This window comes from Protopterus annectens, chromosome 12.part0 (genome assembly GCF_019279795.1).
Source record: "Protopterus annectens isolate FY-2018-M chromosome 12.part0, PAN1.0, whole genome shotgun sequence".
In the NCBI taxonomy this organism is placed as follows: domain Eukaryota; kingdom Metazoa; phylum Chordata; order Ceratodontiformes; family Protopteridae; genus Protopterus; species Protopterus annectens.
This window is the reverse complement of record NC_056746.1, coordinates 42,582,994-42,608,582: the sequence shown is the minus strand read 5'-3', so window position 1 is coordinate 42,608,582 and position 25,589 is coordinate 42,582,994. Positions and strand designations below refer to the sequence as shown.

Below are 25,589 nucleotides of genomic sequence, written 5' to 3'. Positions count from 1 at the left end.
AATCCTGAGAGCAAACATGAGTTAGATGTGGCAACTGTGCACAGAGTGGAGTTACTGCAACTCTTTTGGACTCTGTAACCAAGTTCAAGCAAGGTAAGTTGGGCAGTTGCGGGGAGGAAGTAATGGGCATAGATGAGTCCTTTAAACAGTGATCCAGAGTGAGATTTAGGTTTAGGGAGAGGGATGTTTTACTTATAGGGAGCGAGACAGGAGGTCAGAGATAGGGAGTGATTGAAGTCTTTAGGTTTAGTAAGTGGGAAGTGAGCTTTTGGTTTAGAGAGCAGGATAGGAGTTTAGGGTTAAGGAGATAGAGTAGAGTTTAGGAGTAGGGAGAGTTTGGGAGTTTTACTTTCAGGGAGGGGTAATAGAGTTTTATGTTGAGAGAGCAACTGGGAACTTTAGGGTGAGGGAGGGGAGTGCTGTGATTAGGTTTAGGAATCATGAGGGAGTTTTAGTGTTAGAGTTAGGGTTCTGACTCACAAGTTCATAGGTAAGTACTAGGCTAGCTGCCCTTGCAGGCCATTTTAAGCTGAGCTAATTTCCTCTAGGTGCAAATCAAACCCTGTTTCTTTTGTCTGTGAGGTACACACCTTAACCACTATGCCAATCTCCAATCCCAAGGTAAGTCTCACAGCTGCAAGAAGGAAGAGAAAGGGGCACAGGTGAGGGGTAGGGCTATGCAGTGCAGCGTGGGCAGGTTGTGGGATGGCTGGCTAATTAACTAGCGTCAGGAAATTGGGAGTTAGGGCACTTGTAATTTACAAGTGGATGGGTGGGAGGTTGGCATAATGGTTAAGGTGTTTACCTTACAGACACGAGAGGCAGGGTTTGATTCTCAAATGGGGTAATTGTCTAAACTTAAAATGGTCCACAAGGGCAGTTAGCATAGTACTAATTTATGAACCTATGAACCTATGAACAAGTTTTAGCAAGCAAGTGTGTGAAGAGCTACAAGCACAGAAATACCTGTACTAGACGCTTTTACCAACACAATGCTTATTTCCTTTAGAGGAGTATTTCATTTCAGAACGTGTGTTACTTTTTTAAAGCAGTGCTGGACTGCCTTCAGAATTAGATGCTACAAATTACTTGTTACTTACATTTCATGGTTTAAATATTGGCACATTTTAAAAGTGGCGTACAGTATTTTACACTTAAATCTTTTGAATGCTTTATATAAATATGAATTTGCAGTTGGCATCATTCCTATATTCCAGCGTGTCTTATAGAATACATGTATTAGTTCTCTCGCTTTTGTTTTAAAATAATTAGCATATGGGAAATGGTTTTGAAACATTATTTCTTATATATAAAAGATCTTACTCACAGCAGTCCTACATCTATTCTACATAAAATATGTATCCTTATTTGAAGAACTATGAATATTATTATTGATAATTCAAAATAAAAAAAATCTTTCATACTTTAAGATATACATCTGTTGATAAATAAACAATTAATGTACTATTATTTTCAGCAGCTTTTCAAGGTTATTTCCTAAGCAGAAAAGTTCCGCTTAAGAAGTAGTTGCGATACATTTAAAAAATGTAAAATATTTAGCTAATCAGCAGAGTTATAATCAAAAGTATGTTTTTGTAACTATTCTATTTGTCCTTAGAATTTTTTTTGCTGATATCTGGCTTCTTTTCCTAGGTGATAATTAATTACAAATTGTTGGAAAGTGGTAAATACAGAATAGTGTATTGCATAAAAGTAATTATAAATTCCTAAAACTAAAACATTTGCCTTGAAGCTGTAAAATACTATTGCAAATATTTGTATAAATTGTTGTAAGTCATCTTTAGATATAGTTTTACAATTTCACTTGCTATTTAGTTAATTGATCCTTTTGAATCTATTTTAAAATACATAAAATATAACTATTTATACTGTGAAATGATTTATACCAAGGATATTTAAAACTCTTCCAAGAAGTACTGAAATATTTTATTTAATGGCACCATGGAATGCAGTAATACCATCGAACTCGACACATGGTATCATTACGTTTTCTGGTAATGCACACTAACATAAATTATGTTGTGATTGATATAACATTACAGATGCTACTCTACTTCAACCAGTCAGGCTTGCAGAATTGTCTTTTACAATATTTTAAAAATGTAAGAAATGTTACCTATGACATACAGTTGTATAATAATGTCTGCTATCAATATACGAGGCAAACTTGTTCAGGAATTATAACAGCTAACCAGCTAGATAGGGAGACAGGTAGATAGATAGATAGATAGATAGATAGATAGATAGATAGATAGATAGATAGATAGATAGACAGACAGACAGACAGATAGATAGATAGATAGATAGATAGATAGATAGATAGATAGATAGATAGATAGATAGATAGATAGATATAGACAGATAGACAGATAGATAGATAGATAGATAGATAGATAGATAGATAGACAGACAGATAGATAGATAGATAGATAGATAGATAGATAGACAGATAGAGATAGATAGATAGCTAGATAGATAGCTAGATAGATAGATAGATAGATAGAAAGATAAATGGAAACAAATACAAAAACTGGAAGCAGTCTGATAAAGATGCTTCAAAAAGCATGTTCTTTAAAAATGCTTAATGTCTGCTTGCTATTTTGTATCTTATTTGCATTAAAGATGTATTATAAAAATACATTTCTCATTATTTCATGGATACAAATAATCAGCTGTAGGACTTATATGAAAAACATGAACTTGTATTTCAGTTTAAGCAACACACCATAATTTCTGACCCAAAAAGCAGAATAACAAACCATAATCTTTAGTTAGAACAGCAGATTCATAATTATTCCTATATGATATAATGAGGTATGAGGCAAATATGAGCATAATAATACTTCATATAGTGCTCTATGATTTAATTTAATCTCTAAAAAGGGCTTAATGCTGTTACTGGGATTATTTGAAAATATTTTAATGTGGAATGTTTGTAAGTGTCTATCCTTAGATGGATCAGTTTTAAATAAATAATCTAGTAGTTTTAGATTAGACTGACTAATTCAGAAAGCCAAATAACAGATTTATAAACTGCCATCAGTGCAATAGATAGGCAAGAACAGATCTATTTGGACTTTTCTGCTAAACAAATATCAATCGATAAATAAAATAAATAACATATTCTGTACAGAAAATAACAGATTCTGTACAGAATCAAATCCCCATGGTAAAAGGATATGCATGGTCAGCTTTCATGGCTGAACTACATAAATAAGCATGAACGAGTCTTAGAAAACTGACCAGCCTGTAGTGCTTTGGGTACTCTCCTCTTATATAATCGCAATTAACATACTTTTTATTTCTTACAGCTGCTACTGCGTATATAAAAACTGAAATCATAGGCTCTGATCTGTGTGAGTTGCCATATTTTATGTGCACACAGGAAGTACAGTACATTTTGCCATGGCACACTGAAGTGGTCTTATTTCAGCAAAATTTACAAAAAAAAGTGAGAAAGTGAAGTCTTGGGTGAAATAAAAGGTAAACCCCCTACATCCTCAACATGCACTCTTTTACTTTTAAATGAAACTACTGTGAGGTAAAACAACCTTGGAGTAGGCTATGTAAATTCTTTAAAATGGAGTTTGACTTTAGTGGTGAACATCTAAATGCAATGTAATATTGCATAAAGTGCAACAACAAAACTTCTATTTCTTCAGCAGGTAGCTAAATATTTTTCACAAGATTATAATATTGCTTATAAATAGAAAGGATGATTTATAAAATTCCAGTAAAAACTGTTGCCACATATCAGCAACAAATTGAAACAAAAACAATATATAATTAAAATATGTGAAACATTGCTATAACTCTAAGATACACTTACACATAGATATAATACAATGTGTACACTTTACTGAGGTATTTAGAACTCTGAAAGTAGTCACTGTAATCTAGAATGTCAAAATTATAAAACATCTGCATTTTAATGCATGCATAACTATTCTATATTTAAGAAGAAAGCAATGCATATATGTGCAATAGAATGTTCTGAAAATAAAACACAAACATCTTGGAATTTTCAACAGGAACCGTGGAGAGGCAAATGCAAATGTAAGAATATGTCCAAAATGTTCTGAAAATTGTGTATGTTTGATTTTCAAAATGTGTCTGTGACAAGTTTAATGATACAAGCTGAAGATGTTTCTATAACTGAAAATTCTCCAGTCGATAAATACAGATAAGACCTAAAGAAAACAAACCAGTGCCAAGCAATAATTTTACCCCCAAGAAAGAGTAGATTTGTACTGTAACATGGCATACTACACATGTAACAATGGAAGAGAAGAAGAAAGGAAGCCCTGAAAACAGTGAAGCTTTCATCCCATTTCTACCACCAATATGCATATGAAGATCAGAATGGAAACAGGTAAGATTTTACATGCGATGTGAAAATAATAAAAACATAGGAATATGCACATAACCATTAATAACTAAAATACAGAGGTAATATTTTAATGGTGTAAGGTGGATTGGTAACATCCACTAAAACAATTACATAAATAAGTCTCTTAAAGTGCAGTGCTATATTACAAGCATTTCTAACCTAACCTTTGAATGCAATCTCTAATGCTTGACAGTGTTACAGATATTGTGCATGTGCGATAAACATGTGAGAGACAGTATTTAAACTTGTAAACAGCTGTATCTGTCATCTTAGGAGAAAAATCATGCACATATACACATACACACACACACACACACACACACACACACACACACACACACACACACACACACACACACACACACACACGCACACACACACACAGACATACACACACACACACACACACACACACACACACACACACACACACACACACACAGACTTTTATCCTTAATCCACTGACTGGTAGAAATTAACTGTGATTAAATGATTAAATTAACTCATTAGGGTCAGGTAACACAGCTGACCTCTTGACCTTCACTTTAAAGGTTATGAAATATAAGCCAACAACTGCTTAATGATACTTCCACAAGCTTAGCTAACAGTTGTTGTTGCTATTCATTGTTTGCATTACCAGGGAAGGACATTCCAGAAAATTCTGGTCTTTACTACATTTATTTGAATGACACAAAAATCTTATAATCAGCTGCCTAAATTTGTAACTACCATTTAGGCATAGCTTATTACTACAAAAGTTCTAATCATGGGTTTTCTTGAATGACTAATATTGCTACTTAAAATATTTTATTTATTTGTGTAGACTTTATGAACTATATCCAAACCTTCTAGTGATTTTGCCTTAACTGTTGAACATAGGCATCATAAAACATTTTGGTGCTCTAACTGTATGTTTGCTAACATCGAGTGACCATAATATAAATGAATAAATCTCATTTGCATTTTGCAGCTGAGCCCAATATTCCTTGCAGCACTATAGCTTTTATTGCTGCTGTATAAACCCAACTGTTCATACATCTGACTCTCACAGGACTGCAGGTATGAAAACACAGAAAATGAAGTAAATACACACAATGTATTACACATTTTAGGATTCAATACAATGATACAAAAGGTAAAAAACAGACCCATCCTGTTAAAATATATATATAGGAAATCTGACTTGCAAATCAGGAAAATCAAGGTCACAATTGGAGTCAGTTGTATAATAGAATCTTCTGAGTACAGTAATAAAAACACTATTAGTAATACTATTCCAGTGGCAAGAGAGGAAGACGTAATTCCACTGCCAAATGTAATGACCAAAAAAATATATATTTGTGCATAGCACTTTAAAATGAAATTAGTGTACAGTTTACTTCACTGCTGCATATGTCTGCATATTACAGTAGGTAGCATATACGCCATTAATGCTGTTGAAAATGAATGCTTAATCTTTAGAAACAATGTTGTGTAAAAGATGAATATTTGTTTGGCAATTGCCCCTATTTCTCACTTTTAGAAGCATCTCTTTAGGGCATAAAGAGAATGCATTAAGTTTCTTCTTCCCATTCAGCAAAGGCAATGTTATCTATGCCGAGAGGAATTGGGAGATTCCTTTATCAGGATGCTAACAAAAGCTACTTATTAAACTAGCATTAAAATGTAACGGGTGATCTAGTACATGGTAAATAATTAATGTATAACATCATGGATATAGTGATCTCACATGAGTTAAAATACCTTTCTTTGCCAGTCTCAGCACTGTCATAGATTTATCTACTCCAGATGCAAGTGCAGAGGTTTTTTTTTTCTTCTTTTTTTATTCTGAGTGTGACTAAAAGAAGAAAGGATAAACTCGTCTATCATCAAAACCAGTATATAAATGTATCAGAATATATATATATATATATATATATATATATATATATATATATATATATATATATATATATATATATATATATATCACAGAATGGTGAAATACATTATTCAAATCCAAAGTATGTATTTATTTACTTATCTGATTGATTGAGTGATTGATTGATTGATTGATTGATTGATTGATTGATTGATTGATTGATTGATTGACTTCTAGTCTGGTTATCCCTGGTAAACAGTTGCCCATTTTCACACAGAAAATAAATTTACAATTTTTGAACAAGTCAACAAAAGAGCATTTAGCCATACATATTCACTTATGGGGAAATTATTTCTTATAATTGCTGTGTTTCGGTATATGAATAGTTACTTATGATTGGTGATACCCTGTGCATGGATCTGTAGGCGGTAACAAACTTCCCCCCACAGGAAATGGCATTGGAATAGTTATCTTTAATGAATTTAAGAGATTCAGGTTCAGAGCATTATTTTGCATTATTTTACCATTTACATATCTATATCTAATGCAACATAAGGTTACAGTGTAGCAAAAGTGATTTAGTTATTTAAAATCAAAGTTATACTGATGATGCAGATATGTGGTTTACTTCTTAGTAAGTAGATTTTTACAAGTATTAGAATCATTTGTATTTCAAAAAGCCCCATCATACAAGTTAGATATTATATTTTTGTATCGTTAAAGGAAGAAAATAGGTATGCCACACCTTTACTCACGCAGGTAATTATTGAATATTTGATTTTATGCAATTTCACATTTGACCCAGTAAATGTTCTCAATACACAAATGTCAACATTAAATACAATGACTTTAGAATTAATACTTATCAGTATCAAGTAAATAACACTTGATGAATTTATAAATTATATATATGTAATCATGTTCTTAAAGATTTTAAGTACTTAAGTACTTTAAGGACAAAAACAGGAATAAAAAATGCACTGAACACTGGGACACATTATCAAGGTGAACTGCATAATTATATTTAGAAAACAGAATCTGAGGTCCATTCTTCTTACAGAAATTCATTCTTTTTAAACACATTCTGAATGTCTGATGCCAAAAATACATGCATATTGTATTGCTTGCATTGCATATTGTGAAACTATTTAACAAATCCAATGTAAACAGTAGACTAAATGATTCTTAATATACAAGGACTAAGGGTCATTAATCAAGGGTGGTATGTTAAACATTTGTTATAAAATGCTTTCATTTAAAACATAGTTGCCAGCAAACATTTGAACCATCTTTTCTGTAGCAGATTCTAATAGTGTTTCTTTTTTTGGCTATCCTATAGCTATTAAAAAAAAAATCATGCATTTAAGCATCAGTAAAACAATTGAATACAAATATTATAAATTGTTTTAATGCTGCATGTGTTTTATGAGCTCTATGCATTATTGTTCCATGTGAATCATTTTATGGATTGCTCGTTAAAGTAGAGGTAACTAGTAAAATATTTATGTTAAATGTAACAAATAACTACAATACTATGAAGAACCTGATTGGGAAATGTCATTCTTACTCTTGTGATGGTAGCATCTATGTCACTTTATATAGACCACGGATGAATAATGACGATTTAAACATCTGATTCAATGCTAGGCATTTTTTTATACACACGTCTATTGCTGCAGGAATTTAAAACTCTTGGAGTAGAGTATGCACTATTCTTATTTGCTACATAAGGCATAACATGCTCTGAAACATACAGATCATTAGTAATGTGCCCATCTCTGGAACAGTATGATGATGTGGATTTTATTGATGACCGCAAGTTCTCATTCCTTGCTTTAGGGGTGGACTGTTTATAAATGTCTGAGGAACTGTGTCCATGGACCAGTTGTTGATCTTCTCGATAATTATGTAAGAAAGGGTTTTCAGAGGAATGGTCTGGATAGACTGATTTACTACGATTACTCCCCTCAAGGTGATGATTAAAAAGGGAAGCTTTGGAGCTCAGAAGTTTGTCAGGATGGATATTGAATATATTTGCATAAGGATTGTCTTCAAGATATCTGTCTTTATCTTTTAGACTTATGCTACGAGCAGGTCTAGCTAGATCTGCTTCCCTGTTTTTTTCAAGTATATTATCAAATGAATGCTGCCTGCTAATTTTCAGTCGGCTTTTTTTTTGTACTTGAGCCATATCACTCGGGGCCCACTGATATCCATACATCTCCTCTGGTTGCACAGCATTGATTGTTTCCTGCAGCATCTGGTCTTCATCAATGTCATACAGATTTGCCATATGCACGCATGCTTCACACCTGTTGTACGGAGACCTTGTACCATAGTGCCCTGTGTAATTGGATACCTCTGACAGACAACTTCGGCAGTGTGTGGAGTTTTGTCTGTGCCTGTCATTGACCTCAAGGGGAGAAACATTTTTCTCTTTTACATTATAGGGTTTAGAATAAAGTTTATATCTATTATCATTTGGAAGACTATCTTCATTGTGAATGGGAGTCCTATTCACATACATAGTGGGCTCTGCTTTTCTGTAGTTGTCATTATGATCTTGATAAATGTCTGGAAAATCTATATCTTCTGGAATGCCAATATTTTCCCTGTATACACGATGATCCCTATGGAAACTTGGCTCATTATCAGTATTGATTGTGTAGATTTTTTCACGGGTTGAACTCTGTTTGTTCTTCAGGTAAGATAACTCAACCTCACTGCAGTCTCTAGGATATTTAGTGGACACTGACCGCTTCTTAATGCTGTCCTTTGTCCTGTGATGCTTCTTGTTGTTATCAGGTTCCTTATGGGATGTAGCATGACTTGGAGTATCTGAGACATCCGAATGGGCCACCTCTTCAGGAAGGTATCTCTGGTTTTTAATCGACTGTCTTCTTTCTTCAGTGGAATTCTCTTTTGTATTTTCTGGGTTTTGTCGCAATGTTTCCACTGACTTCTTCCACAGCTGTCTTGATTTGGAGTTGACTTTTGTGTCTTCGGAAACAGCTACTTCAACTGTATTTGGATTAGATTCATTTAGAGTTAGAGGGTGCTGTCCCTGAAACACATAATTGTTCAAATTATCCTTGTGACGGCTAGTACTATGTGATGGTATTTCACTAATATTATCTCCATACACAGATTCCTTTGTCTGAAAGGAGCGATTGTCTGCATATATTAGATTTCCTTTATCAGGAGCCACATCCATGACTAACGATCCTCTCTGAATGAAATCTTCAGGTCGCTTAGGGGAGTTTGCCCTTGAAGTGTTTAGATTTGAAATGTTGGCCATATTCTTGGCTGTTCTAAGAAGTCTCAACATATTAGCCTGTGGACTGCCAAAAGTAAAGTCAGGTGATTTCTTTTTTTCTTCAATGTGAACTCCATGAATGCAGCTATATATCTCCTGCAATAAAGAAAACAGACAATCATTCTTCACAATATGAGTTAAACCTACATATATATTTCAGCTATGGACGAAAAATCTTTACAATAATGTCTAGTATTTGAGTCATTAAACTATCTGACACAATACTTGTAGTGTGTACCACCCTCATAAATGATAAAAACTGGGAAAATTAAGCTTGAGAAAGATTACTTTACAGTGTACTATATATTGTAGCCATAAAAGAAAAACTAACTTGAATTCTGTAAAAGAAAAACATGCACTTAATACTACTAATATAAAGACTAAAAAATGTCTGCAAAAGCTGTTACTTTGGTCTTTGCCCCCCCCCCCCCCCATGATCAAATATGAATTCAACCCTCACTAGTTGTGCTAGCTTACTCATTTAACAATTACCTTGCAAATTAGTTTAGTAAATCTGCAACAAATACATTTCTAACATTTTATAGCACCAATTTACTTTCATTTTGATAATGTAAGACTATTGTGTTTACCTATTGATACATTTATCCATGTAAATGCTTGTTCTTCATTCATGAATCTGACATTTCCTGCACTACACTCATAATTATGTTTGTTTCCTGCATTATAAGAAGGCAGATCTCACTGTGTATGACTAATTATGCTATTATCTGGTAGCAACATTTTTTTCAATAATGGAATACAAAATCATGTTATTTGTAAAGCTGAAAAATTAATTAATGAATTTTAACTCAAAGTGCATCTGATAAATAAAAGGTACAGTAACTAAACTGCAGTTTTCAAAGTCATATCAAAATATAGAAAAATGTTTTCTGCACATTTGCAACAAATGTATATAAAATGTCATGATGTTATATCTTTTGACTTTGAGATATGAATTTTCCAGATTTTCAGGAGAATAGTACTGACAGAAAAATAATCCCATTTTACCTTAGAAAATAATTTGTTGCATGTACAGGGTCTTATTCCAAAATAGTTGCTTTTAGTAGAAGTCTGCCCTGATTTCAAAAGAATGGTTCTCAGGGTAAGTGACTCAGTTCAGTGTCACTTACAATATCAGCAAGGGTTTTGGAATCTGGCTAACAGTCATGTACAAACTTCTCAGACCAGAATTCAGAGACATTGGCTACAATGCAGAAAGCCAGTCCATGGGGAAAGATCAGCCAGAAGTATCCTTGTGATTTAGAGAAATAGATCAAGCTGGGGTATATGGGTAAAACCTAGCACTGCACTGGTATATCAATAAATGTGGTATAGTGGCCTTCCATGCATATATGTCTGAACGTGGCCTGAAGACACATAAAAGGGGAGAAAGGCCACTGCACTAATAGCCATAATAAAAATGATAATAACATATTCCACATTCCATGTAGATGTTGATTTTACTTACACACCTCAGGCCACTGTGCCTTCAAATACAACAACTGCTGGAAAGACAGTGCCAGTATTGCATTCATCCTCAGTACAACACACAAACAGTGCAGAAATGTGACTGCACTGTCTGGGTAGGATGTGTAATGTGTCATTAGAGAGAGACGTGTAGAATGTAGATAGTGTTGACAACACACAGTATTATAGGCTAAAGACATGGCAACATTCAGCTGCCTCAGTCCACTGGCAACACCAAGCAAATAGCCACACAACTCCAATAGGATCCTTGGGACATTTCTAAAATACTTTGTTGGATACACAGAGAATATCATGTTATATAACAAGACCCTCTGTGAAGGAAGGCTTTCATCTCAATAGCTCTATACATGACAACTTTGGAGCAATAGACTGCAGACACATTCAACAATAATGTCACTTGCCATACATGATAAACAGTCTGTAATAACAGGCACTGAAATTACTCACTCAGCATTCAGGAGGTATATGATGATCATGGATATACACTCAGTAGGTATGCCTAACATTGATTGTACCATAATGGCCCTATCTGTGCTGGGTGTGCACTCATGATGTATGTCTAACATTGATGGTACTATAATGACACTATCTGTGTTCGGTGTGCACTCATTATGTATGGCTAACATTGATGGTACCGAAAAGGTAGTTTCTGTATTGAGTGTGCAGTCAGTAGATATGCCTAACATTGATGGTACTGTAATGGCACTATCCATGATGGGTGTGCAGTCTGTATGTATGCCTAACATTGATGGTACCATAATGGCACTATCTGTGTTGAGTGTGCACTCAGTAGGTATGCCTAAAATTGAAGGTACCATAATGGCACTATCTCTGTTGGGTGTGCACTCGGTAGGTATAACTATCATTGATGGTACCATAATGGCCCTATCTGTGCTGTGTGTGCACTCATGATGTATGTGTAAAATTGATGGTACCATAATGGCCCTATCTGTGCTGGGTGTGCACTCATGATGTATTTCTAACATTGATGGTGCCATAATGGCACTATCTGTGTTGAGTGTGTACTCAGTAGTTATGCCTAACATTGATGGTACCGAAAAGGCAGTTTCTGTGTTGAGATTGCAGTCAGTAGATATGCCTAAAATTGATAGTACTGTAATGGCACTATCCATGTTGGGTGTGCAGTCTGTACGTATGCCTAACATTGATGGTACCATAATGGCACTATCTGTGTTGGGTGTGCACTCAGTAGCTATACCTATCATTGATTCTACCATAATGGCCCTATCTGTGCTATGTGTACACTCATGACATATGTCTAACATTGATGGTACCATAAAGGCACTATCTTTGGTGGGTGTGGACTCAGTAGGTATGTCTAACATTGATGGTCTCATAATGGCATTATCTGTGTTGGGAGTGCACTCATGATGTATGCCTAACATTGATGGTGTCATAATGGCACTATCTGTGGTGGGTGTGGACTCAGTAAGTATGCCTAACTTTGATAATACCATAATGGCACTATCTGTGTTGGCTGTGCACACAGTAGGTATGCCTAACATTGATGGAACCATAATGGCCCTATCCCTGTTGGGTGTGCACTCATGATGTATGCCTAACATTGAAGGCCCTGTAATGGCACTATCTGTCTTGGGTGTGCACACAATAGATATGTCTAGCATCGATGGTACTGTAATGACACTATGTGTGTTGGGTGTGTAGTCAGTAGATATGCCTAACATTGACAGTACCATAACAGCTTTATCTGTGTTGGGTGTGCACTCATGATGTATGTTTAATACTGATGGTACCATAATGGCACTATCTTTGCTGGGTGTGCACTTCGTAGATATGCCTGACATTGATGGTACCAGAATGGCACTATCTGAGTTGGCTGTGCACTCAGCAGGTATGTCAAACCTCGATGGTACTGTAATGGCACTATATGTGTTGGGTTTGCACTCAGTAGGTATGCCTAACAATGATGGCACCATAACGGCCCTAGCTGTGTTAGGTGTGCACTCAAGATGTGTGTCTAACATTGATGGTACCAAAATGGCACTATCTGTGGTGAGTGTGGAATCAGAAGGTATGTCTAACATTGATGGTCTCAAAATGGCCCTATCTGTGGTGGGTGTGGACTCAGTAAGTATGCCTAACATTGACATTACTGTAATGGCACTATCTGTGTTGGGTGTGCACTCATGATGTATGCCTAACATGGATGGCTCAGTAATGGCACTATCAGTGTTGGGTGTGCACACAATAGGTATGCCTAACATTGATGGTACCATAATGGCCCTATCTCTGTTGGGTATGCACTCATGATATATGCCTAACATTGATGGCCCCATAATGGCACTATGTTTGTTGGGTGTGCACTCAATAGGTATGTTTAACATCGATGGTACTGTAATGCCACTATCTGTGTTGGGTGTGCAGTCAGTAGATATGCCTAACATTGACAGTATCTTAATAGCCCTATCTGTGTTGGGTGTCCACTCATGATGTATTTTTAAAATTTATGGTACCATAATGGCACTATCTGTGCTGGGTGTGCACTCTGTAAGTATGCCTAACATTGATGGTACCATAATAGCACTATCTGTGTTGGGTGTACACTCAGTAGATATGTCAAACATCGATGGTACTGTATTGGCACTATCTGTGTTGAGTGTAAACTGCGTATGTATGCCTAACATTGAAGGTACCATAATGGCACTATTTGTGTTGGGTGTGCACTCAGTAGGTATGACAAACATAAACGGTACTGTAATGGTACTATCTGTGTTGAGTGTGCACTCAGTAGTTATACCTAACATTGATGGTACAGTAATGACAGTATCTGTGTTGGCTGTGCACTCAGTAGGTATGCTTAACATTGATCATACTGTTATGGCACTATCTGTGTTGGGTGTGCAGCCTATAGGTATGCCTATCATTGGTGGTACCATAATGGCACTATCTGTTTTGGGTGTGCACTCAGTAGGTATACCTAACATTAATGGTACCGTAATGGCACTGTGTTGTGTATGCAGTCAGTAGGTATGTCTAACATTGATGGTACTGTAATTGCACTATCTGTGTTGGGTGTGTACTCAGTAAGCATGCCTAACATTGATGGTACAATAATGGCACCATCTGTGTTGGGTCTGAAGTTAGGAGGTATAACTAACATTGATGATACTATAATGGCACTATCCATGTTGGGTGTGCAGTCAGTTGGTTTGCCTAACATCGATGGTACCGTAACTGCACTATCTGTGCTGGGTGTGAACTCAGTAGGACTGTTTAATATTGATGGTACCATAATGGCTCTGTGTTGGGTGTGCAGTCTGTAGGTATGCCTAACATTGATGGTACCATAATGGCCCTATCTGTGTGGGTATGCACTCGTGATGTATACCTAACATTGATGGAACTGTAATGGCCCTATCTGTGTTGGGTTTGCAGTCATTATGTATGTCTAACATTGATGGTACTGTAGTGGTACTATCTTTGCTGGATGTGAACTCAGTATGAATGCCTAACATTGATGGTACTATAATGGCACCATCTGTGCTGGGTGTGAAATCAGTAGGTATGACTAATATTGAGGGTACTATAATGACATTATCCATGTTGGGTGTGCACTCAGTAGGTATGCCTAACATTGATGGTGCCATAATGGCACTGTCTCTGTTGAGTGTGCACTCTGTAGGTATACCTATCTTTGATGGTACAATAATGGCCCTACCTGTGCTGGGTTTGAACTCATGATGTATGTCTAACATTGATGGTACCATAATGGCACTATCTGTGTTTGGGGTGCAATCAGTACGTATGCCTAACCTTGATGGTACCATAATGGTAATTTCTGTGTTGAGTGTGCAGTCAGTAGATATGCATAACATTGATGGTACTGTAATGGCACTATCCATGTTGGGTGTGCACTCAGTAAGTATGCCTAACATTGATAGTACCATAATGGCACTATCTGTGTTGGGTGTGCACTCAGTAGGTATGCCTAACTTTGATGGTGCCATAATGGCACTGTCTCTGTTGGGTGTGCACTCTGTAGGTATACCTATCTTTGATGGTACCATAATGGCATAATCTGTGCTGGGTGTGAACTCATAATGTATGTCTAACATTGATGGTACCATAATGGCACTATCTGTGGTGGGTGTGGACTTAGTAGTTATGTCTAACATTGATGGTCTCATAGTGGCACTGTGTTGGGTGTGCACTCATGATGCATGCTTAACATTGATGGTACTGTAATGGCACTATCTGTGTTGGGAGTGCACTCAGTAGGTATGCATAACATTGACATTACTGTAATGGCACTATCTGTGCTGGGTGTGCACTCATTAGGTCTGTCTAATATTGATGGTACCATAATGGCCCTATCTGTGCTGGGTGTGCACTCATGATGTATGTCTAACATTGATGATACCATTATGGCACTATCTTTGTTGTGTGTGCACTAAGTAGGTATGCCTAACATTGATGATACCATAATGGCAGTTTCTTTGTTGAGTGTGCAGTCAGTAGATATGCCTAACATTGATGGTACTGTAATGGCACTATCCATGTTGAGTGTGCAGTCTGTAGGTATGCCCAACATCAATGGTACCATAATGGCCATATCTGTGTTGGGTATGCACTGATGATGTATGCCTAAAATCGATGGTACCGTAATTTCACTATCTGTGTTGGGTGTGCAGCCATTAGGCATGTCTAACATCAATGGTACTGTAAATGGCACTATCTATGTTGGGTGTGAACTCAGTAAGTATGCCTAACATTGATGGTACCATAATGACACCATCTGTGTTGTGTGTGAAGTCAGTAGGTATGACTAACATTGATGGTACTATAATGGCACTATCCATATTGGGTGTGCAGTCAGTTGGTTTGCCTAACATTGATGGTACCATAATTGCACTATATGTGCTGGGAGTGCACTCAGTGGGTCTGTCAAATATTCCTGGTACCATAATGGTGTGCACTCAGTAGGTATGTCTTATATTGATAGTAGCGTAATGACCCTATCTGTGTTGGGTATGCACTCATGGTGTATGCCTAACATTGATGGTACCATAATTCATAGGTTCATGGGTTCATATGTTCATACTAGGCTATCTGCCCTAGGGCATTTATAAGCCTAGCCAGAGTGTGTTTGGCTTTCGCCACCCATTTTAAATTAATTTTGCTATGCCCTTTTTCGAGGTTAGTATACTGTGCCTCTGTCTAACAGTGACACAGAAGTGATACCCGGGGTAAACCTACGATCTCCCATCCACTCATCAAGATTCCTCTTGAAGAGAGTCAATTAGGGACTCTGCCTAACCTGGACTGGAATTTTATTCCAGAGTGAAGGGAGCCTCTGGGTTATGAATCTGTCCCTCCAGCATGTCCTATTTATTTCAGTGCTGAGGTTCAAGTCTCTCGAGCGCGTAGCTCGATGGGATTTGGATTTTCTGAGGTGCAGCATGTCCATTAATTCCGGGTTGGACATGGCTTTATACGTCAGGCACAGATCGCCTCTGAGCAGGCGGTATGCCACTGAGTAGAGCTGGAGTTTCTTTAACCGGGCAGCATATGGCATCTGTTTGAGCCCTTTGATCCTCTTGGTGAGGTACTTTTGGGGTCTTTCCAGTTGCTGCAGGTCTGGTAAGGTACATCCCAAAAGGGGCATTGTACTCAATTATGGGCCTGATGAGGGATGAGTAAAGAGGCACCATGACCTCCCCTGATCTAGATGTGAATCCCTTCATGATTAGGTGAGCTATATAAAATGTTTTTCTAACCACTTTGGCCACGTGGTTGTCAAATGAGAGATCGCTATCAAGTTGGGTCCCCAGGTCCCTAATTACTTCTTCTGTACTTAATGGATTACCACCTATGTGGTAATTTGTGCGCACTTTATTTTGGTCAAAGGGGATGACTATACACTTTTTGGTGTTTAGCTTGAGGCCATGGCTCTGGCACCAGTTGTCTGTTTCTATGAGGCCCTATTGAAGGATGCTTGTGTCAGCTGGAGAGTCGATTATGTCACCCAGTTTGCAGTCATCTGTGAACTTGGTCAGCCACAGTCCTTCCATGTTTGCCTGTACCTCTGAGAAATATATACCGAACAAGAGAGGTTCCAGGACTGAGCCTTGTGGGATGCCACTTGTAACTGGTTTGGAGGCTGACATGGCTCCAGCAATTCTAACCATGTGGGTTCTGTCTTTGAGCCAGTTTGCAACCCATTTAGTGACATAGGGGTTTATATTTAAGCTGGTGAGCTTATCTATAATGCCCGAGTGGGGTATTGTATCGAAGGCTTTTGCGAGGTCCAGGTAGGCTGTGTGGACCACCTTCCCCTCGTCAATGGCCTTGGTGACTGTTTCAAAGAAATTGACTGGGTTTAAGAAGCAGGATATGTCCTTAACAAAGCCGAACTGGGTAGGATCCAGTGTCTGTAGGTCCCCAATATCTTTATTTATGAGGTCCATGATGATCCTTTCCATAGCTTTGCAGACCAAGCTAGTCAGGCTTATTGGGTGATAGTTTCCAGGATCTGTTGAGGCACCACCTTTGTGGAGAGGGACCACTGTTGCTGTACGTCACTCTTTCGGTACATATCCTGTAGTAAGGCTGAGATTGAACAGTAGTTTTATGTTTGGGTTTAGCTCTTCTTGGAGTTCATGTAGGACGCAGCCCGGGACACCGTCTGGTCCCATTGATGCTGTGTTTTTTTGCTTTGGAGAGGGCGGCTCTTACCTGAGCATCTGAGATGTCAGGGGGGCAGCACTCTGCTGGGATAGATATTCGCCCTTTTGGTGGGGAGGGAGGGAGAAGTTTGCGCTGAACCTGTCAGCTAGGATGTTGGCAATGTCTGTGGGTTCGGTGTATTTTTTGTCATTTTGGACTAATTCTGAGCATATCTGGGAATTCCCACCCAGGTTCCTAACATAACTAAAGAAAGCCTTGTGATTATCCTTAGTGTCCTGTGCAATTTTTCTCTCGAAGCTGGCCTTAGACGATTTTATGAGTGCCCATAGTGTTTTGCTAATACTGATCAGAGATGCCTTCCCTTTTTGTAATTTTGCTCTATCATGTAGTAGTTTCCTCCTTCTATAGTATAGTTTGTTTATGGCTGGGGGCCACCAGACAGGACGTCTGCCTTTGGAGGATTGGGTCTTGGTTTTATTTGGGATTGCATGATCCATGCATTCCTGAAGGTGTTCATAGAATGCGTTTATAAAGGATTCTGCAGTCTGGGTCATATTTTCCACAGGCCCGGGGGCTTTGAAGAATTCCACCTCGGTTTTGGGGAGTGTGAAATTTGCTTTAGAGAAGTTTTTCACTGTGGTTTTCTGGGCAGGGGGGTGGGGTCGGGATGTGAATATCCAGTGAGATTAGTTTATGGTCTGATCTTACCAGTGAGAGATGCACTTCTGGTCTGGAGCATAGAGTCCCCATGTTAGTGATGATCAGGTCCAGTATGTTTTCCCCTCTTGTGGGAGTGGTAACACTTTGTTCCATAGCATTTGAGTTTATAAATTCTAGGAACCTTTGGGCTAGGGTGTTGGAGCTAGAGTAATGCTCCCAGTCTGTTTGGGTAGCTGAAGTCGCCCATTTTAATGGTGTTTGGAGAGACCTTCATATTTTCCAGTGTTCTCAGGAAGGCTGAGTGGGGTTCCTGGGTTTGGGAGGGTCGTCTGTAGCAGGCTATAAACTGGAAGGCAGTTTTACCCACTGTTAGTTGCACATGGATAGTCTCTGAAGCTTCGTGCTGTGCCACCAACCTGGAGGTGTGGGTATCTTTGATGAATATTGATACTCCCCCTCCTTTTGTGGTTTGGTCCAAGTTTTGTGGCCGAAAAGCATGGTATGAGGTATAACCTGGTAGTGCTGGGCTGCTCTTGGGAGCCTTGAACCAGGTTTCTGTTACTGCACAGATATCGATGTTCTCCACGCTAAGGAGAGTTTCGAGTGCATGCATCTTGAGGTTTAGACTTCTGTCATTGAGTAGCATTACTCTTAGTTTCTTATCCCTTGTGATATCTATGGAGGTGGGTTTGTCTTTTGAGCCTTGCCTAAAAAAGGCACTATGGGGCTAGCAAGAGCCTTTGCCAATATCCAAAAGCCCAGGGGTGACAGGTGCAAGCCGTCGCTAGCAAAGCATCATGGCTTGTCGAGCATGTCATCCCAGGCTGACAGGCATTGGATCCCCTTTAAATGACACCAATACTTAAGCCAATTGTTGAAATTGATCATCTTGTCTTCATATTGTGGCATAATTCTTGGTGAGGGTAAGATGCTACTCAAGGTCAGGGTCATACCGGCCTGGGCTACATGCTCAGAGAGCTCCTCTATGTCTCTTTTCATGTAGTCCAGGGAGGTACGTCTCAGGTCATTCACACCAGCATGGACAATGACTGAGTCATATTTGTACTTGCCTTGGATTGACCTGAGTGCTTATGTTATGTGGCGGATCCTAGCACCCGACAGGCAGCTCACCGTGACCTTCTTCTTGTTCAGCCTGGTGAGCGGGACGTCAGTGTGCCTGACGATAGTGTCATCTATTACAAGTGTATCAGGTGTGTTGTTTAGCCTTAAGGGCTGTGACTATTCGGCACACTGGCTTTGTGAGCTATGTGTTGCACGTGTTTTGTTTTGGGATAGCGGTTGCTTGGGTGTCTGCTTTGGAGGTCTCTGCTGCTTAGGCAGATTTTTATTTAGAGCCTCCGAGTATGTTTTTGTGTGTTTATGTGTTTGGTTTGCTGTCGTGGTAGGTCTATGTGAGACTGGAATTGTAGTGAGTGTGGTTTCCTTCTCCTCCTGACTGGTTACGCCAGTACTGAGTTGAGAGAGCTTGGCCTCCAGTTTGGCTATATGGTTGCATCTCTCACATGTGTTGGAATTTGTTGGGAGGAGGAGAGGGTTGTCTGTGTACATGAGGCAGTTGTAACATTGCCTCAAGATTCCCAGATTCACCAGCTGGACCGGAGAGGAGATTGACAACTGACCTTTGGAAATGCTAGAATAGTATTGGGAATTCCTTTATAATTGAAAAAAAGGGCCAATGGGGAACAAGGTACTCAAGGGGAGTTTGTGAGGGTGTAGTGCTTTTAATTTTTTAGTGCTGATTTAGTGAGCAAGTGCCAGGTAACTTAAATGCAATGTGTTACTGGTAACTTAAATGCAAAAATGACAAACAGTAACTTTCTTTCAAGTGAAACAAGGAAATAAGTACAGTAAGCAATGCAGATATCACTAGGGATCCACAGAAGCGCTGAAAAGCTGCGTTTTAGGTGGAATTAGCGTTTCAGGGAAATAGCAAGCAAACAAACAACAAGCATACAAACAAAGCTAGATTCAGCAGGCCTGGATCTAGTCTATGCTACAGCAAACAAGGTGTACCAATTTCAGTAAGAAACAGTTCAAATATGCAGGCACTATAAGCCTTTAACCAGAAATTCCCAGCTCAGAAGGGCAGAGTCCAGCCTTTCCTCCCACAAGAGTGCAGACCATGAACCTACTTAATGTAAAATAACTGGCCTGAAGCCCAAGTGCTTAAACCAGAACTAATACACTTTTAGAATAACAGACACTGAGCCCTCAATCAGCAGTTCCCAACTTAGAAGCATGTAAGCTACCTGTCCTGCCACCGCAGTGCATGCCACAAACCTTCCTAATGTAAAACAACTGGTCTGAAGCCCAAGTGCTTAATCCAAAAGACTTAGAATGATAGCTACACTTTAATCAAGTTACTACCAAGCAGTAATAAATACAATTGAATACTTTAAATAATGCCTGGATTAGTGCTCAAGTTATACAAACAAACCTAGATTCAGCATGCCTGGATCTAGTCTATGCTACAGCAAACAAGGTGCACCAATTTCAGTAAGAAGCAGTTCAAATATGCAGGCACTATAAGCCTTTAACCAGAAATTCCCAGCTCAGAAGGGCAGAGTCCAGCCTCTCCTCCCACAAGAGTGTAGACCACGAACCCTCTTAATGTAAAATAACTGGCCTATAGCCCAAGTGCTTAAACCAGAATTAATACACTTTTAGAATAACAGACACTGAGCCCTCAATCAGCAGTTAACAACATAGAAGGATGTAAGCTACCTGTTCTGCCACTACAGTGCAGACCACAAACCTTCTTAATGTAAAACAACTGGTCTGAAGCCCAAGTGCTTAAACTAAAAGGCTTAGAATGAGTTACACCAAGCAGTAATAAATACAATTGAGTACTTTTAAGATGATGCAAAAGCAAAATAAAGTAGGAAGAAACACAAATACAGTAAAAGCAGATACTTTTTTTTTTTTAAGTGGAAAGAGAGAAAGGAAAGAGAGAAAGGAGTAGCAGAAACTAAGCTGATTGGCCTTCTCAAATGTTCTCCCTGTACTGGGTAGAATGAGGTAATGACACTAGACTGGGAGGAGGGTCCCAGATCAAATTTACACTAGGGGCGGGCAACTGCAAAGCCACCAACTATAAATACACTATACCAACAGGGAGTGATGGTGAGAAACAAACTGCAGAAATGTTTCTCACAGCTGAAAAGCAGCAGTGAGCCTTTAAATGAAAGTTTTAAACAGCTAAAAAAGCTTCTAGAAAAAAGAGTTTAACTGCAACAAGTTATCAGAAACAAACAACCCAACAGATGCTTAATAAAAGTGGACAATTTCCAGTTAATACCTCACACACAGTGAAACTAGCTAGAACAATACACAGTACACAAAGTGCTATAAATAACAAAGAAATAAAGAACAAAATAAACAAAAAACAGGATACTTAATGTTATATATTATAGCTCCGAGTTTCCTCAGTGTCCTTCCTTCGATAAGCTCAGTGTGAATTGGCAGAACACTCACAACTGAACTTCTTAGGTAACAGAAACTTGAAACCTGAGACAGCTTTTAAGAAAGAAATCTCAAAAGAACCAATGAGGTGCTTAGTCTAAGCTGTAGTCCAGGTGACCTCAGTCAGCCAATGACCTCAAACAATTCTCTCTCATGAAATGCCTGATGGCTTTGGCTAAACCAAGATGTCCATGAATATGTGCTCAGACACACAGCCTCCACAAACACTAGGCCCAAATGCAAGCCTGAATATGGAAATGCTACAAATATCCCCACTACTTAGAACAAACTGCAGAAATGTTTCTCACAGCTGAAAAGCAGCAGTGAGCCTTTAAATGAAAGTTTTAAACAGCTAAAGGAGCCACTAGAAAAAAGAGTTTAACTGCAACAAGTTATCAGAAACAAACAACCCAACAGATGCTTAATAAAAGTGGACAATTTCCAGTTAATACCTCACACACAGTGAAACTAGCTAGAAAAATACACAGTACACAAAGTGCTATAAATAACAAAGAAATAAAGAACAAAATAAACAAAAAACAGGATACTTGATGGTATATATTATAGCTCCGAGTTTCCTCAGTGTCCTTCCTTCAATAAGCTTAGTGTGAAATGGCAGAACACTCACAACTGAACTTCTTAGGTAACAGAAAGTTGAAACCTGAGACAGCTTTTAAGAAAGAAATCTCAAAAGAACCAATGAGGTGCTTAGTCTAAGATGTAGTCCAGGTGACCTCAGTCAGCCAATGACCTCAAACAATTCTCTCTCACTGAAATGCCTGATGGCTTTGGCTAAACCAAGATGTCCCTGAATATGTGCTCAGACACACAGCCTCCACAAACACTAGGCCCAAATACAAGCCTGAATATGGAAATGCTACAAATATCCCCACTACTTAGAACAAACTGCAGAAATGTTTCTCACAGCTGAAAAGCAGCAGTAAGCCTTTAAATGAAAGTTTTAAACAGCTAAAGGAGCCTCTAGAAAAAATAGTTTAACTGCAACAAGTTATCAGAAACAAACAACCCAGCAGATGCTTCATAAAAGTGGACAATTTCCAGTTAATACCTCACACACAGTGAAACTAGCTAGAAAAATACACAGGTCACAAAGTGCTATAAATAACAAAGAAATAAAGAACAAAATAAACAAAAAAACAGGATACTTAATGTTATATATTTTAGCTCCGAGTTTCCTCAGCCCTATCTGTGCTTGTTGTGCACTCATGATGTATGTCTAACATTGATGGTACAATAATGGCACTATCCATGTTGGGTGTGCACTCAGTAGGTATGCTTAACATTGATGACACCATAATGGCACTCTCTCTGTTGGGTGTGCACTCAGTAGGTAAGCGTATCAGTGATGTTACCATAATGGCCCTATCTGTGCTGGGAGTGCACTCATGATGTATGCCTAACACTGATGGCCCAGTAAAGGCACTATTTCTGTTGGGTGTGCACACAGTAGGTATGCCTAACATTGATGGTACCATAATGGCCTTATCTCTGTTGGGTGTGCACTCATGATGTATGCCTAACATTGATGGCCCCGTAATGGCACTATAGGTTTTGGGTGTGCACTCAATAGATATGTCTCACATCAATGATACTGTAATGGCACTATCTGTGTTGGGTGTGCAGTCAGTAGGTATGCCTAACATTGACAGTACCATAGTAGCCATATCTGTGTTCAGTGTGCACTCATGATGTATGTTTAACATGGATGGTACCATAATGGCACTATCTGTGCTGGGTGTGCACTCTGTAGGTATGCCTAACATTGACAGTACCATAATGGCGCTATCTGTGTTGGATGTGCAGTCAGTAGGTATGCCAAACATTGATGGCACCATAATGGCCCTATCTGTGTTAGGCGTGCAATCAAGATGTATGTCTAACATTGCTGGTACCATAATGTCACTATCTGTGTTGGGTGAGCACTCAGTAGGTACACCTAACATTGATAGTACTGTAATGGCACTATCTGTGTTGAGTGTGCACTCAGTAGGTATGCTTAACATTGATCGTACTGTAATGGCACTATCTGTGTTGGGTGTTCAGTCTGTAGGTATGCCTAACATTGATGGTACCATAATGGCATTATCTGTGTTGGGTGTGCACTCAGTAGGTATATCTAACAATAAAGGTAGCATAATGGCACAATCTGTGTTGAGTGTGAATTCAGTAGGCATGACTAACATTGACTATACTATAATCCCACTATCCGTGTTGGGTGTGCAGTCTGTTGGTTTGCCTAACATTGATGGTACTGTAATTGCACCATCTGTGCTGGGTGTGCACTCATTAGGTCTGTTTAATATTGATGATACCATAATGGCCCTATCTGTGCTGGGTGTGCAGTCATGATGCATGTCTAATATTGATGGTACCATTATGGCACTATCTTTGTTGTGTGTGCACTAAGTAGGTATGCCTAACATTGATGATACCATAATGGCAGTTTCTGTGTTGAGTGTGCAGTCAGTAGATATGCCTAACATTGATGGTACTGTAATGGCACTATCCATGTTGAGTGTGCAGTCTGTAGGTATGCCCAACATCGATGGTACCATAATGGCCCTATCTGTGTTGGGTATGCACTCATGATGTATGCCTAAAATTGATGGTACCGTAATGGCACTATCTGTGTTGGGTGTGCAGTCATTAGGTATGTCTAACATCAATGGTACTGTAATGGCACTATCTCTGTTGGGTGTGAACTCAGTAAATATGCCTAACATTGATGGTACCATAATGGCACCATCTGTGTTGGGTGTGAAGTCAGTAGGCATGACTAACATTGATGGTACAATAATGGCACTATCCATGTTGGGCGTGCAGTCAGTTGGTTTGCCTAACATTGATGGTACCATAATTGCACTATTTGTGCTGGGTGTGCACTCAGTATGTCTGCTTATATTCCTGGTAACATAATGGTGTGCACTCAGTAGGTATGTCTTTTATTTATGGTAGATAATGACGCTATCTGTGTTGGCTATGCACTCATGGTGTATGCCTAACATTGATGGTACCATAATTGCCCTATCTGTGCTTGGTGTGCACTCATGATGTATGTCTAACATTGATGGTACAATAATGGCACTATCCATGTTGGGTGTGCACTCAGTAGGTGTACCTAACATTGATGGTACCGTAATGGCACTTTCTGTGTTGAGTGTGCTGCCAGTAGATATGCCTAACATTGATGGTACTGTAATGGCACTATCCATGTTGGGTGTTCACTCAGTAATTATGCCTAACATTGATGGCACCATAATGCCACTATCTGTGTTGGGTGTGCACTCAGTATTTATGCCTAACATTGATGGTTCCATAATGGCACTATCTCTGTTGGGTGTGCACTCAGTTGGTATACCTATCATTGAAGGTACCATAATGGCTTTATCGGTGCTGGGAGTGAACTCATGATGTATGTGTAACATTGATGGTACCATAATGGAGCTATCTGTGGTGTGTGTGGACTCAGTAGGTATGTCTAACATTGATGGTCTCATAATGGCACTATCTGTGTTGGGTGTGCACTCATGATGTATGCCAAACATTGATGGTCTCATAATGGCCCTATCTGTGGTGGGTGTGGACTCAGTAACTATGCTTAACATTGATGATACCGTAACAGCACTATATGTGTTGGGTGTGCACTTAGTAGGTATACCTAACATTAATGGTACTGTAAT

At 38.7% G+C, this 25,589-nt stretch overlaps 1 protein-coding gene across 1 annotated transcript in view; it reads right to left on the bottom strand.

Annotated features, from left to right (window-relative positions):
* Positions 1–7,272: 7,272 nt before the first annotated feature.
* Positions 7,273–25,589, bottom strand: part of GRIN2A (glutamate ionotropic receptor NMDA type subunit 2A) — a 1,242,307-nt gene continuing 1,223,990 nt past the window's right edge. The window contains exon 11 of the mRNA XM_044089077.1: positions 7,273–9,684. Coding sequence (XP_043945012.1) covers positions 7,897–9,684 — 1,788 coding nt within the window. The 3' untranslated portion in view covers positions 7,273–7,896. The remainder of the gene's footprint in view (positions 9,685–25,589) is intronic.